Source organism: Muntiacus reevesi, chromosome 9, assembly GCF_963930625.1.
Source record: "Muntiacus reevesi chromosome 9, mMunRee1.1, whole genome shotgun sequence".
Classification (NCBI taxonomy): domain Eukaryota; kingdom Metazoa; phylum Chordata; class Mammalia; order Artiodactyla; family Cervidae; genus Muntiacus; species Muntiacus reevesi.
The window spans coordinates 87,536,947-87,552,833 of record NC_089257.1 but is presented as its reverse complement, the minus strand read 5'-3'; the positions used below and the strand labels follow the sequence as shown (position 1 = coordinate 87,552,833).

Below are 15,887 nucleotides of genomic sequence, written 5' to 3'. Positions count from 1 at the left end.
AAAATAAGCAAACAATGGTTATAGCTTAGGTGTAATTTTTGCTGGAGAAGTATAATGGCTTGCTCAAAGAAAATTATTACATCACAATTTTTTACCTTTCATTTCTAAGATATGAACTTTTTATTTATGACTATAGTAGTTTTATTAAATTAGGGGCAAGTAAGGATGCTATGAAGACTGCAGAAATTTTGGCTTAAAGTCAATGATCTTTAAGACATTCCTCATTATGTTTATTGGAATCCAAAAACCTGTAAGGGAAAACCTGAAATGAACTCCCTGACCACTAGTCATCAAATAACATTCCTGTAAAGATTATGTAGGTTGACCAAATGATGAAGTATCCAATGTTTGTGCAGCATTTAAAGACTCATTTATTCATTTTTAAACCCGGTGGTATTTATTCATTTTTACACCTGGTGGCATTTTATTCACTGGGTAAATGGAAATTGTTAAAGGAGTAACTTTGAGGCAAATATCTTTCTATTCAAATTAGGAGTTAGCTAACCACTATCATACAGAGCGATGGCTATCTTACAAATACTATACTAATCAGGAGACTTTAGTGTGAATGGAAGGCAAACTCAACTTTAGGATCTGATGCCCTGAATGCTTTGTGGTTAGGCATATTTTCTTAACTACAAATCTTTAGTTTCTCCATATAGAAAATAAAAATAATAGTGATGCCTGTTTCTTACAGTTGTGTAAGAATTTAAGTAATTAATACAGACCCTTGGCATATAATCACTAGCTAATTATATTATCAAGGAGAAATGACTTTCAAGAACAGGGGGCTATCAGCTATGCCAAATCCTGCAAATTATTAAAAGACTGTGACTAAGGAATAATGGAATTTACTAATCTGTAAATCACTAATGACCTTCAAGAACACTGTTGCAGGAGTGGTGATGGTTAAGGGAAAAGGCAAATCATGATAAAAATAGGAGGAGTTGATAAGGAATGTGTAGAGCTTTTGATAGTTGAGAAGAAATAAAAATAATATGATGATAGTTTAATAGGCAGAAGAACAAACCAAGCATTTTCCCAGCTAGGACACATTGACTATTTTCTATGATGAGGAAGAAGCTATTGGAGATGAAGTTTATGGAAAAATTCTTGGTTAGATTAAAAAATGAAATCCAACTGGCTTTTGAAATGAAGAAGATAGGGAATGGAGTACTGTTTATCTAATCTATGTGTAACTCCTTTAGGGCTGTGGGCTGTGTGTGTGAGTGTGTGTGTGTGTGTGTGTGTGTGTGTGTGTGTGTGTGTGTGACTGAAATTCATTGATAAGTTATTCAAAAATTTAGACTATCTCTCTGTTTACACACACATACATGCATGCACACATGCCACACTCAAGAACATACAATTTTGCATACAATTAGGAGAATCCATTAATCCCTTTAATCCATTCATGAACCAATTCTTTCTCCAAATGGTCTACCAATTCCCAAGAAAGTTACCCTCTTGTAGGACTTAGAAATAGTTTAGACAAATACACATTTAGATTTGTGTATAAATTAAAATTAAGTTAGAGGTCAAAAATCCCTATGAAATATAAATAAAATATATTTATTCAAAACACAAATTGCTTTTCAAAATGTAAACAGAAAATATAAACTTGAAATCTTTGCACTGATTCAGAAATAGATGTTCTATATGACACAGAAAATGTAATACAGCTAAATTTAATTGAGTTATAATTATAGGCTAAATATTTTCCAAGCACTTTTCTAATATTCATAAAATGCATGTGCCTTTTGTTAATGAATGAAGAAACTGAGGCTCAAAAGTTCAAATAACTGGCTCACTCTCAGGTTGCAAGTCCAAGCTCATCTGGATCAAAAGTCCAGAAAAGATTATCCCTATCACTAATTGTAAGAATATTCTAGGCCACTATACACAAAGAGTATGAATTAATAGAATCTATGTGGGATTAAAAAAGGCTGCTTTTTTTTTTCCTAGTCAAAATACAAGAAAAAACACTAAAGAAAAGAGAAGAAAAGACTGATGTTAAAGATCAATTACCCTTGCAACTTGCTATTAAAATTTGTCAATCAAAGACATGATGGATCACTATTTACTTGAAATTCTTCCTATCTCTTGGCTCCCATGAATTATTCTTACCTCACTTTCCTCTGAACTCTGACCCATTTCCTTCAGTTTCCTTTTCTTTCCTTGTCCCTGAAGTACTGGTATTTCCTGGGGTTTTGTCTTCAGCATTCTTTTCACTGCTTTTGCTCATGTGGATCTCATGAGATCATCCACATCTATGGTTTCAGCCATTATTCAGTGTCTCTCTTCAGTTCAGAGTGAGCCCAAGAGCTCCAGATACATATGTCCAAAACTCTATTGAATTTAAATGCCTCCTTATCTGTATATCCACACTAAACTCACCTTCCTCATTCAAATCTGCTCCTTCTTCAGTGTGCCCCTTCCTAGTTTGGTTTTGATAATTTGTCAGAACTAAAAATTGAAGAAATCATCTTTAATTTTTACCATACTTCTTTTCACCAGCCAATACAGACATCCAATCTATCACTACATTCTGTCAACAGTTCTGTATGGATCTATTTACTTTTCTCTTATCTCAGAGCTTCCACTTTTATTCAAGAACTTATCATCCTAAGTTGTATTACTTCAAGACAACTGTTTTTTTCTTCCCATTTTGCCCCCTTCTAATACATTTTCCTTCTTGAAATCATCCTGTTCTTTATAAAACATAAATCTGATTATGGCACTGTTGTGTTAAATCATTTATGGGTCCCCCTTTTATTCAAAAGAGTTTCCTTACAAGAGCTTCAAGTCCCTGTGTGGATGTACAAAGCTTCACCCCTTGGCACACCTATCCTTCCCCTCATACTCAGTACTACGGTCAGACTAAACCATATTCAGTGGCTCAGTCACACCTGGCCTCGCCATCCCTTGATGACTTGTCATGTGCTGCTACTTTGGTGAGGGGTGCCTTCCTTCCTGCCTATATTTCAAATAACTAGAGCCTTAAAGCCCAGATCAGGTATTAACTCCCATAGGACAGCATGCCAAGTTTGATGCTCCTTCCTGTGTTAATCTCTGTCACAGCACTCTATTTCTCTGTCAAAATACTTTGTCTTACTGAACTGTGATAACTGGCTTGTATATATTTCCCACTGCTCCTTGAGGGCAACAACTACTCTTATAATTTTCAGTATCTTCATTTCTGGGTTTCCCACATGGCTCAGTGGTAAAGAACTTGCCTTCAATGCAGGAGACACGAGCTGGATCTTTGCATCAGGACAATCCCTGGAGAAGGAAATGGCAACCCACTCCAGTATTCTTGCCTGGGAAATTCCATGGGATAGAGGAGCCTGGTGGGCTACAGTCCATGGGGTCACAAAAGAGTCAGATATGATTTAGCGACTAAACATCAATCTTCATTTCTAGTGAAAGTGAAAGTGAAGTCACTCAGTCGTGTCTGACTCTTTGTGACCCCATATTCTGTAGCCTACCGGGCTCCTCAGTCCATGTGATTTTCCAGGCAAGAATACTGGAGTGGGTTGCCATTTCCTTCTCCAGTAGAAGGTCTTAAATACAGTTGTCCTTGATAAACATGTTTAATGAATAAGTGACTATGTTTATTATCTAATCTAGAGAGTGAATGGGCAGAGTCATTACAAAATATGACTTCAGTCTTTGCTGCATCAGTCACTGTCATCTGATTAATGATAAGTTGCCCAGAAATGTCTTGCCCTATTTTCTTCAAAATATTAAAATAAACTTAGAAAAAAAAAAAGACAGTTATTTTATTTCTTGATTCAAGTAATCTCAGTACAGATGTATTTTTCACATCCATGGTCTCCTGGTTAAAGTGCTAGGATAGTGACTAGAACAACTGCGTTCAAATCTCAGCTCTGTGACTTATTAGCTACATGGTCTTTGGCAAATTAAGTGATTTCTTTGAGCCAAATCTGGCTTACCTAAAAAACAATGACTATCTTCTCAGACAGGCTTACTCCAAGACTAGTTGAGGTCAAATAAAATCATGTACACAAAAACAGTTTAAAATCTGTGTTATAATAAAATGTAGGGTATATGGAATTTATTCTTCATTTTAAATTCCTGAACACCAGTAAAATTCTGTTAATAAGATATATACATAATTCCTAAAGTCAGAAAATAAAAATTGTTCCTCTTTGAGAAATAAACACCTCTTGGGAGAATTCATTAGAAAAAAGTAAAGAGAATTTTTTCAAATGGCTTTATGGAAGTTTAATCCTGTGACAATTCTGAATACATCAATGCAAATTGTGCATCATTTAAGAAAGGTCCAAGCCACAGGAATATGACTCATCTTTGTCATCAATCTCATGATGGAAAATTAAGATAAAAGGGGGAAATAATACTATAAAACTAAGCAATTATTCCAAATCAACATAGAATCTTGCTATCAACTCAAAATAAGGAAACCTAATTACAGTAACCCATTTTCCCAAAAACAATCAGAAGTCAAACAATATTCAATTCAATAGAATTCAATATTCTAATATATTTCTTTAACAACTTATAAAAGTCAAAATATCAGAATTTTAATTTTAGCATTTTTAAGATATTATATCAGTCCAACATATATGCTTAGAATGCCTTTTTAGGGTTTCATGTTCCTGAAAAGAAAAATATATCATATTTAAACATTGTTAAAGCCAAAAGACCTTATTAATTCAGCACCCTTAAATTTAACATGTTTGAATTAAGTCCCTAGTATATAAACAAAAATGCCTGCAGACCCTATTTCATATACTGTCACGTTTAAAACATATTTAGATTAACTAAACAAGTATATTTTACATAAAAACCTACTTTTACAAGTAGCACTCAACTTGGATATTTACGGTTGATAACTAAACCCTTCACAAATAGAATTAATATTTAAGGTAAAAAAGAACAACTTTTTCATCATTACTAGGGTATAGTATGCATTCAATTCTTGATTTGCAACTTTCCAATCCGTCATGTTGCAAACCACTGAATAGACAGATTTTAGACAGAAAAGGAGAGTATGATAAACAAATCATTAAAAAATAAACAAATAAAAGACAACAAAAATATTAACCAGTTAATCTTTCCTATCCAAGTTTAAAAAGTTGGAAATATTCAACAAAAATTCTATTTCACCTAAGTGACTACTTAATCTGCATGACTACTTAATCTGTCTCATTATGTATTTCCTTCTACCCATTTGAAATTAAAAGAATAATTTGAGAAACTGAACATCTCTATGTTTTATTGTAAAGAGACTGCCTCTTTCACAGGATTTCAAACATAACTGAACTAAAGGAATAATTGCAATATCTCATTTTTTTGTCTTTTAGAAAACTTGATGATAGACTATGTCAGTATTTTGGTTATTATTGCTTAGACCAAATTTAAGATATATCATCCTCCAAACAAAAACATCTTCATTAACTATTAGAAAAATATAAGAACACAGCCTCATTTTAGGTTGTCTTAAATGTTTTGCAGAGAGCATACTCAATTTACCTAGCATGTTTGCTTGTGAAGACAGCTATTTGGGGTCAAATGCATAATGTTTTGTTAAAGAAAACTGTCCACATCAAATTAATTTTTAAATATCTATTTTGGCAAAGCCCATACTTTGAATAGATTACAGCAAAAATAAATGTATATCTTTAATTACATTTTGAAATTTGACTACCTATTACACCTATACTTTGTTATTGAAATATGCCATAATTCTATTTTATCTGTATTTCTTATAATTTCAGTTTTATACTAGGCAAAGTATGATTTTTCAACAATGGGAATAGTTTAAAAAGAGAACAGTATTTTAATTTAATCTTACACAAATGCTGTTTAAAAAAAAAGTTACAAGCCAAAATAAACCCCATTCTCCTTCAGAAACTTGAGATTTACCCCAACAGTGCAAATTTTGAGTTTATTGGGGTTTATACTTAAGTAGTATGTAAATTCCATACACAGAATGTTTAGACTGTCCAAAATATTCTTTAAAGTTTAATTTTGAGACAGAAGAATCAACCTTAAATTACATTTATCCAGTAGATGACCAATAATACTCTTTATTCCTTAATCTGCCTTTTTTAGTTTTTAAGTGTATATTTCAAAAAATAAATATATCCTGCATAGTGGTTCTCATTCACAAAGACACTAGATTATGCAGTTTTACAAAGATTCACTTTAGGGAAATCATATTTAAAATAGACCTAGTTGAACCCATATTATACCTTTATATTTAATACAACATGACAAATTTTAAAATCTAGTCTGTATCACTGTGAGGAATAAGTTCATGTTAATTCTCTAGAATATTATTTTTACCTTTTGTACCCAAAGGCATAGTACTTGATATATGAGGTTGCCCAATGCTTATTGCTTATGTTTCACCTTTAATTAGACTGGAAAATCATGCGTGTACAGGCTTTTGGTCAGTTCATTTAACAAATAGCAGTCACCTGACCCATACTCTCTGACCGTTGATTTTCCCCAGATTCTGCTTATATTCACCTTAAGGACATTTGGCATACTCATTTGTCAAAAAATTTTCCTGTCTTCACTAGAAAATGTATTTCCCTTATTTACAACTTATTTTTTAAATATTTTAAACATGTACACAAAGTCAATTACAAGTGATTATGAAAAACATGATACCACTAACATTACATTACACTTGGAATCAAAATAAGCACACTTTGTTTTCTTAGCTTCAATTTTCTAAATTGTAACATGTTAAAGAAGAGTGTACTGTCTATATTTTATACCTGTTTCTACCTTTTCATGATGTGTACAGTTTCTTATCAATTTCTTATGTTTACAGGTTCTTTGCCACTAACATTTTATTCTATATAACATTTTTATCACATAAATTATATGATACTAACTAAAATTAACCTGAATGAGATTAACAAATTATATGGAAGGAGAAAAGAAAGAACTATTACTGTAGTTTATAAAACTGGAAGCCATAATACAAACTTTAGAATACTTAAGAACCTAATCTGGAAAAAATAAAACTAATATATCTCCACTTTTATGAAAGTCTTTCAAATTTAAATAATAAAAATATATATTTAAATAGCAATTTACTGTAGACAAAGTACCTTCAGATGTATTTTAATCATGAATTATTTTTAAACTTAGTAGTGTTTTTGTTGCCAAAATCTTAATAGAGATATAAGGAAAATACTTAAATCAACAGATAATATTCATGTACTAAGGAAAATATTTTATATCTAGAACTATTTGAAACGTTGACATCTCTATCAAAACTTGGAACATAAAATAATAACAAGACATTAAAAGAAATAACTATCCATAAACTTAGCTCTAATTTATGTTCATTTCTGCTTAAAAACAATTCCCGTATAATTATCTTTATAATGAATGAATGTTGATTTTATTATTAAATAAAGCAAGTGATTTTTCAAATTAAGTAGTACTCAAAGGAACTAAAGCTTTCCTGCAAATTAATACAATTGCTGCAGATTAAAAAAAAAGTCAAATGCTTTAACCTCCTTATGAAATGAAATTCAAAAATAAAGTAATTAGGTGCCTAAAATTAAGGAAACATGATCATGTTATTTGTTAGATGAATTAATCACAGATGTATATGAATTAAATGAAACAGATATGCTCCTAACACATAAAAACTCTGTTTTCAAATTCACTTGTTTGTTAAAATACACTTTCTTATACTTAGAAAGAGTACTTTCAAAATAAAAATATACTCAGCTTGATATATTAAAAATATTATACAATGCAGACTGAATATTTTATTATTGTTGTGCAAAACTTTATATAGAAACTGTTCCTACATGTCTTACATAAACTATAACAATTATCTTAACACACAAATTTTAAGAAGCAGTAAATTAGCATCTAAAAATAAGGAGGTATGGAAAACATGTATTTCCCTCAAGAATGAAATGTAACCTAAATGCTCTATTGATCATGTTTTATTGATTTTTAAATTAATACACAGTTGCTTATATTTTTACTTTATGTTATACAGTATTTTCACAGGGGAGCTCTAAAAAACTGTTTAATTATAGCATTAGGTAAGATCACCAAATCTTAATTTTATTGTGGGGATAATAGATCCAGCTGGGTTAGTATAGGAATTCAGTGGATTGGAGATGAACATGATTTGCCACCAAGGTAAGAGTCCATGGAGTTATATCCATAGGATATATACATTACCTGATAGCAAGAGACATTTACAGCCCAGAATATAAGAGCAGGGCAGCCTCAAGTGACATCACCAGATCATCAGCAGTGTCAACCAACCTAGTGGAATATACATCCTCCACACCACCACTCCCCGATTTCTCACTGTTAACAAACCTTCCATTGCCTTTACCAGTTTAAGTGAGCATGTGTCTTCTTTAAAAGCAAGATATATGCTCACTCAAATGAAAAGCAAATACAAACCAAACGAAAAGAAATAAAAAACAAAATTGAGTACAGTTTTCACTAACTTGATATTCAGGTAGTAGGAATAATACTGAAATGTTAAAGGAGAAAGTAATTTCAAGGAAAAGTAAAGGAGAAAGAAAGGAAGAAAGGGAGGGAGGGAGGAGGAGGAGGGAGGGAGAGATGAAGGAAGGGAAGGAGGAAGGAAGAGAAGGAAAGACCAGCCAAATATCCCTGAGACTATATCTTGACTGAAACTCTGATTTCTTCTCTAACCAGCAAACTGTGCAGAGCTTGAATGTCTTTCTAAAATATAATAACAGTAACAATACAGACGAAAGGTACTCTATTGCCCTATCTTAACTCTCTTCTCATTTATCTTCAACTTATGTTTTACTTACAAGCATTTGTAACAGCAAAGCTGTTGGCGGTCTCGATGTTGTCCACATGAGGTACCAAATTAAAAGGAGCTTCTGACGCATTGGGGCTAGTGTTATGAAGAAAAATTGCTAATCGAAAAGCAGTGTACTCCTGATCTGTGTTTCGGATGAAGAGACCACCTATCAAAAACAGCAGAAAAAGCCCGTTCAGTGTTTCCTCTTGTAACTATTATTACACCCGCACCAAGCACTGTCAAATCCACGGCCATTCACCAATACACACATTAAGGAGCTAGCCCTGCCACATCTTGGGAGACTGCCCTTTGTCTCTAAAGAATATGTTTAGTATTTCAGTCTTTAGGACAGCTCAGCTTTTTACTGTCCCAATATGTCATGATCACAGCGGCCTCTGAGACAGACCATTTAATGTGTTTTGCCTTCTCTCTCTTGCCCTCCCTATGATTCCCAGCACACTGCTATAGAAGCAAGCTCCAGGCATTTCTAAGATGCATGCAGATGAGCAGAAAAGACAATTTGCATTAAAATACAGAAATGAAGGTTTGTGGTGACATGCAGGTGAGAGGGAAATCAGAAGGGAGATCTGAACTTTGTTTTTATGCAGTTCCTGGGCCCAGCCTAGTTAGCCCCGTTTTGTGCACTGTCCACGAGAAATGATGCAGTGCGAGCCTGGGCTTAGCTGGAAGGAATTCAATAGCTGCGTCCCCTCAAAAGACTGGGAAGAACAGAAAAAAAAAAAAAAAAAAAAGCCAAGGACAGGACGGATAGGGTCCCTAGAAATAAAGTCCAGAGGGAGGATTAAGGGCAAAAAATTCAAGAGGAAAACAAAAGAAGAAAAGGTTCCAGGAAAGGGATATAATTTTGGAATCGGTTAACTGGTAGCAAGCAAAGGCAAGGAGGTCGGGGTGTAAATGTCTTTTTTCTTTTTTACCTAAACAATGTCTTCTTGTAATAGCGAAAGCTGTTGCCTATAGCACGGGAAGAAGAGTGGATGGGTTGTTTAAGCAAACTCTAGATCCCTTCACAGTCCAGAGAAAGAAATGAAAAGAGATATTAGATAAAATGCAACCAAACCCTATGGAGATTTTATCCCAACTTATTGCAATCCTACTTCAGCGACATGAGCCAAATAGGAGTATAGACGGAGGATGGATGGAGTATAGACTGAGAACCGCTCTGTGCTGTTTCAACTGAACCAGCACCAAGCAGGCAGTCCTTATAAAGGGAAGAAAGGACGAGAGAAGAAGAGGGGGAAGGAGACGCCAACGGTTCCCTTAAATTGCTTATCAGCAACTCATTTAACTCACTTTCGGTATCTGCTACAGCCACCTACATGCATACCCCACTGAATCAGAGCTTACCTATTTGCACGCTGCTCGGAAAGGCTCCCATGGCGAGTCCCCAAAATCCAGAAAATAGCAAGACAATCTGTCTGCAAATAATCCTCATCTTCTTTTCTCCTCTCCCTGGCGCGCGCTCTTTCTCTCACACTCTTCCTAAAGACCGTTCAGAGAGGCATTGAGGACTATGGCGCTAAAATTGAAAACAACCAGAAAAAAAAAAAAAAAAAAACGAAAAGAGGTTTGGACGGTTGAGGGTTATGACTTCCCTTAGCAATCCATCCCGAGCTGCCAGATTTTTCCCGCAGTCTCCATAGCCCTGGGAGAGGTTTGCTGTCCGGCTGCAAATATTGCACATGCAAAAGATGGTGGTGGAGCGGCTCCTGGCTGCTCGGAGGGAAGAGACATGCGCTCTATCTGTGCCTAGCTCACACTCATGCTCGGCCCTCGCTTTCTCACCTACACACACACACACACACGCACGCGCGCGCACACACACACACACACGTACACACACTGGCGCCGCGGACGCCGCGCGCTCCACGGCTGGGGTCTGCCACCGGCCACCTAGGACCCCCGCCGCCCCGCGCGTCGCGCACCCTGGCGGCCCCTCCGAGGGCGCCGAGCGCTAGCTCGGCAGGTCCCTCGCCCACCGCTCGGCGGGCTTCGCCCCCGGCTGCTCACCGGAGCGCCCCAGGCTCTCCGACGCTCCGCAGCCAGTGCAGGCAGGTTTTTCCCTCTCACCGCTCCCGCCTCTCTCCTTCCCGCGTTGGCAGGAGGCTCCACTCTGAGGGTGGGCACCCCCAGGGGTCCCTCTCTTTGCTCTCCAGGCGCCCCTGCTCCGCGGCCACGTGAGGCTGGAAATCCACCCGCGGGCCAGGTCCTCAAGCCCCGACCAGGGCCCCCGGGAGCTGGTCCCTCCGGGTGCTCCCGGCCCGCTGCCGCATTCTTGCAGGCTCTGGGGAGGACCGACTGCCTCCGTCTCCAGCTCAGCCTTTCTCTCAGCCTCGCCCTCTGCTGCCGCTGGGCTGCGCACAGGACTCCTGTCCGCGCTGCAGCAAACGTTTCTCATCCGCAAACAGCCCAGGGAATCTGAAGGGCCTGAGAGAGGGCTGGGTGAGATGCGGGGGCTCGGGGAGAGCAAGGGTGAGGAAAGGCGCAAAGGGCAGCCGCCAGCGAGTCTCAGAGCCCGGCACCAGCCAGGGAAGGAGTGGGGAAGGTCAGACTGGAGAAGAGACACAGAGAGGCTGAAACAGACTAGTAAAGAGAGCAAGGAAAGAAAAGTTAATTTAAAGAACAAAGAAGGGTAAAGAACAAGGTGGGGCAGGGACTGAGAAATGAGAACTGAATAGGGCCTCTACCTTGTTCTTTGACAGTCAGGGAACTAGGAGTAAGAACGGCTTGACCTACAAAGTGAGAAGGGGAGTTAAAGAGTCCTTTCTTTTTCAGGTGACAGGTTTCCTCTGTGCTGGTCCTGCCTCAGGATTTAGGAAGCACATAGTTCAGAGGCTGAGGAAGGAGAACCGAAAGAGCAGCGCTTGGGTTAGCGGGCACAAGTGACTATTTGTGCCCGATAGAAAAATCCGGTGTTTTTCATGCACATCTTTTCTTAACTGGAACTCCAGAATACTCAGCTCTACTCCATGTCACCCCAGGAATGCTTAAGCACTGCAGTGATGATGTCAGTAGTTGCTTTAAAAGGGTAGAAGAAAATGAATTGTCCTAGAAAGTTTTAGAGCTATGGTGTCACTGCCTCTCCATAGGTCATCTTTAAGACTTCCTTTCACTTGACTGTGTTGGATGGGGTCTGTGCCACACCCAGAGAGCCATTGCAGAAGCAATAGATGAAAGGTTTCTGATTTCCTCTCTACGATCTGAGGTCTCCTGACCTAGACAGTATATTCAGTCCCCGAATTCCATTAAGTTGTGAAAGAAAACTTGTTTTAAATCTTTACAGGTCTTTGGGTGCCATTGCTTGAATCATATTGTTTTAGAGTCTGCAAGATTGGGTCACATCAGCTAAAGCCAAGGTTCTGAAGAATTGTTAGAGGGTAGGATTCTCCTTAAAGGTTAACTGTAAGAAATTTTAGAAATCTAGTGGCATGATGCCTTCATTTAATGTATTGGTATCTTTTATACTTCAAGTACTGTCTTCTATTATATTTTAGGAAAGAATATAGGAAGTGCCTGTGTTTATTTGATCTAACATTTGGGAAAAGAAGAGAAAGAACTGATTAATGGGAAGTTCTTACAAGGGCCCAATTGGTAAAGAATTCTTGAAATATGTATTACCTTTACTCCTTCAAGTATCCTTTTATTAGATGTCACCAAATGCCTGTATTTGGAGTTTGAGGATGACATCTAATAATCCCTGCTAAAACATCAGAGTGCTTTTCTTCAGAGTGTTTCTCTAAGTTCTGAATTTTGCTTTTAAATTCATCTTTTTGTTGTTATTCCTCCACTTTTCTGTTACATTTCACTACAAATTGTCATGACAAAAAACAACTTAAACAATTGTGGGTAACTGCATGTCACAAATCATACATTTGTCACTTAGTTTATAAGGCTTTAGTTTTCCAAGTCAAGCGGGATTTGAAATGTTTTCCTTTTTGTCTTTTCTGTCAGTGTAAAAGCCAAACTGTAATAATATTATTGTTTCTCTTATAAGAAGATAATAAAATAGATCACATAAAATTTAAGTTGAAGTTAACTGAAATTAAAATTGTAAAACCCAGAAAGTCATTAAATTCATCACCTTCTGGGCAAATAGTCTACCTCTCCTTAATGCATAGAGGCAATTATTAACTTCTGTTCTCAAAAATGAAGAGTTGAGGTTTCATAGAATGAAATGCCACTATCAATAGAGGTGCAAGACAAGTTTTATTTTTTATCTAACCAGTATAATGACACCTTGGTTATATGACCTTGGCTATATTTTCCAATATATAGACCTAGATATTTTTCTCTATATCGATACCTACATGGATATACATATAGATATGCCCTCTTGTCATGCCTGTCTTTAAGGCAAATTCTTTTGTTAAGATTTGGCAAAAGAAAATGAATTTGGATTTGGCTAGGAAGGACAGCAAGTGGAGGCTGTGGCAAATGTTGTGTGTTCATATATCAGAAATGATAATCAACAATGCTGAAGACAAAGAAGTGAAAAATAAAAATAGATCTGCTAATGGTACAGCTAACACCTGCACTTTTAATCTTGAATTTTTGGCACTCCAAACAATACTATATCTACTACTACTGCAAACTATGTTATATATATATATATATATATACATATATATATATATATATACACACTACTATGATATTATATCTACTACCATTGACAAGGATCCCTTAGAAGAAATGGACTAGCCCTCATAGTCAACAAGAGTCCAAAATGTAGTACTTGGGTGCAATCTTGAAAATGACAGAATGAACTCTGTGTGTATCCAAGGCAAACCATTCAATATCACAGTAATCCAAGTCTATGCCCCAGACACTAATATCGACAAACTGATGGTGAATGGTTCTGTGAAGACCTACATAACCTTCTATAACAAACACCAAAGAAAAAAAAATGTCCTTTTCTTCATAGGGAACTGGAATGCAAAAGTAGGAAGTCAAGAGGTACCTGGAGTAACTGGTCTGTTCGGACTTGGAGTACAAAATTTGGACTTGAAGCAGGGCAAAGGCTAACAGAAATTTGCCAAGAGAGCACACTATTCATAGCAAACACCCTCTTGCAGCAACACAAGAGATGACTCTACACATGGTCAATACTGAAAACAGATTGTTTATATTCTTTGCAGCCAAAGATGGAGAAGCTCTATACAGTCAGCAAACACAAGTTTGGGAGCTGACTGTGGCTCAGATCATGAACTCCCTATGGCAAAATTCAGACTGAAATTGAAGAAAGTAGGGAAAACCACTAGGCCATTCAGGTGTGACCTAAATCAAATTGCTTACGATGATACAGTGGAGGTGACAAATAGGTTCAAGGGATTGGACCGGGAGACAGAGTTCCAGAAGAACTATGGATAGAGGTTAGTAACATTCTACATGAGGCTGTGATCAAAATCATGCTCAAGAAAAAGAAATACAAAAAAGCAAAATGGTTTCCAGAGGTGGTGGTGGTTTAGTTGCTAAGCTGTGTCCTATTCTGACTACTCCAAGGACTGTAGCCCTCCAGGCTTCTCTGTACATGGGATTCTCCAGGCAAGAATAATGGAATGGGTTGTCATTTTCTTCTCCAGGGAATATTCCCAGCCCAAGAATCAAACCTTGGTCTCCTGCATTGCAGGCAGATTCTTTACCAACTGAGCTACAAATAGCTGAGAAAAGAAGAGAAGTGAAAGGCAAAGGAGAAAAAGAAAGATATACACATCTGAATCAGTTCAGTTCAGTTCAGTTCAGTTCAGGTGCTCATTCATGTTCAACTCTTTGCATCCCCAGGCTTCCCTGTTCATCACCAACTCCCAGAGTTTGCTCAAACTCATGTCCATGGAGTTGGTGATGTTACCAACCATCTCACCCTCTGTCATCCCCTTCTCCTCCTGACTTTTATCTTTCCCAGCATCAGGGTCTTATCAAATGAGTCAGTTTTTCACATCAGGTGGCCAAAGTATTGGAATTTCAGCTTCAGCATCAGTCCTTCTGATGAATACTCAGGACTGATTTCCTTTAGGATGGCCTGGCTGTATCTCCTTGCAGTCCAAGGGACTCTCAAAAGTATTCTCCAACATCACAGTTCAAGCCTCAATTCTTCAGTACTCAGCTTTCTTTATGGTGAATTCTCACACATATACATGAATACTGGAAAAACTATAGCTTTGACTAGACAGACCTTTGTTGGTAAAGTAGTGCTCTGCCTTTTACTATGTTTTCTAGGCTGGTGATAGCTTTTCTTCCAAAGAAAAAGTGACTTTTAATTTCATGGCTGCAGTCACTTCTGCAGTGATTTTGAAGCCCAAGAGAATAAAGCCTGTCACTGTTTCCAAGTTTTCCCTATCTATTTGCATGGAGTGGTGGGACTGGATGTCATGATCTTCATTTTTTGAATGTTGAGTTTTAAGCTGTCTTTTTCACTCTCCTCAAGAGGCTTTTAGTTTTTCTTCACTTTCTGCCATGGGTGGTGTCATCTGCATATCTGAGATTACTGATATTTCTCCTGGCAATCTTGATTCCAGTTTGTGCTTCATCCAGCCCAGCATTTCACATGATATACTCTGCATATTAAGTTAAGTAAGCAGAGTGACAATATACAGCCTTGATGTACTCCTGTCCCAAATTTGAATCAGTCTGTTGTTCCATGTGTGGTTCTAACTGTTGCTTCTTAACCTGCATACAGGGTTTTCAGGAGGCAGGTAAGGTGATCTGGTATTCCAATCTCTTGAAGAAGTTTCCACAACTTGTTGTGATCCACATAGTCAAAGGCTTTAGCATCACCAATGAAACAGGAGATGTTTTTCCTGGAATTTTTTTGCTTTTCCTATGATCCAGTAGATTTTGGCAATTTGATCTCTGGTTCCTCTGCCTTTTCTAAATCCAGTTTGAGCATCTGGAGGTTCTCAGTTCACATAATGCTGAAGCCTAGCTTGATGAACTTTGAGCATTACTTTGCTAGTGTGTGAGATGAGTGCAATTGAACAGTAGTTTGAACATTCTTTGGGATTGCCTTTCTTTGGGATTGGAATGAAAACTCACCTTTTCCAATCCTGTGGCC

General features: G+C 37.1%; 1 protein-coding gene across 3 annotated transcripts in view; it reads right to left on the bottom strand.

Annotated features, from left to right (window-relative positions):
* GRIA4 (glutamate ionotropic receptor AMPA type subunit 4) overlaps positions 1-10,271 on the bottom strand; it is a 613,307-nt gene extending 603,036 nt beyond the window's left edge. For all 3 annotated transcript variants that reach the window (XM_065944105.1, XM_065944106.1, XM_065944107.1), the window contains exons 1-2: positions 10,184-10,271; positions 8,826-8,984 (exon numbers count right to left, since the gene is read on the bottom strand). In XM_065944105.1, the coding sequence (XP_065800177.1) occupies positions 8,826-8,984; positions 10,184-10,271 (247 nt within the window). The remainder of the gene's footprint in view (positions 1-8,825; positions 8,985-10,183) is intronic.
* Positions 10,272-15,887: the final 5,616 nt, after the last annotated feature.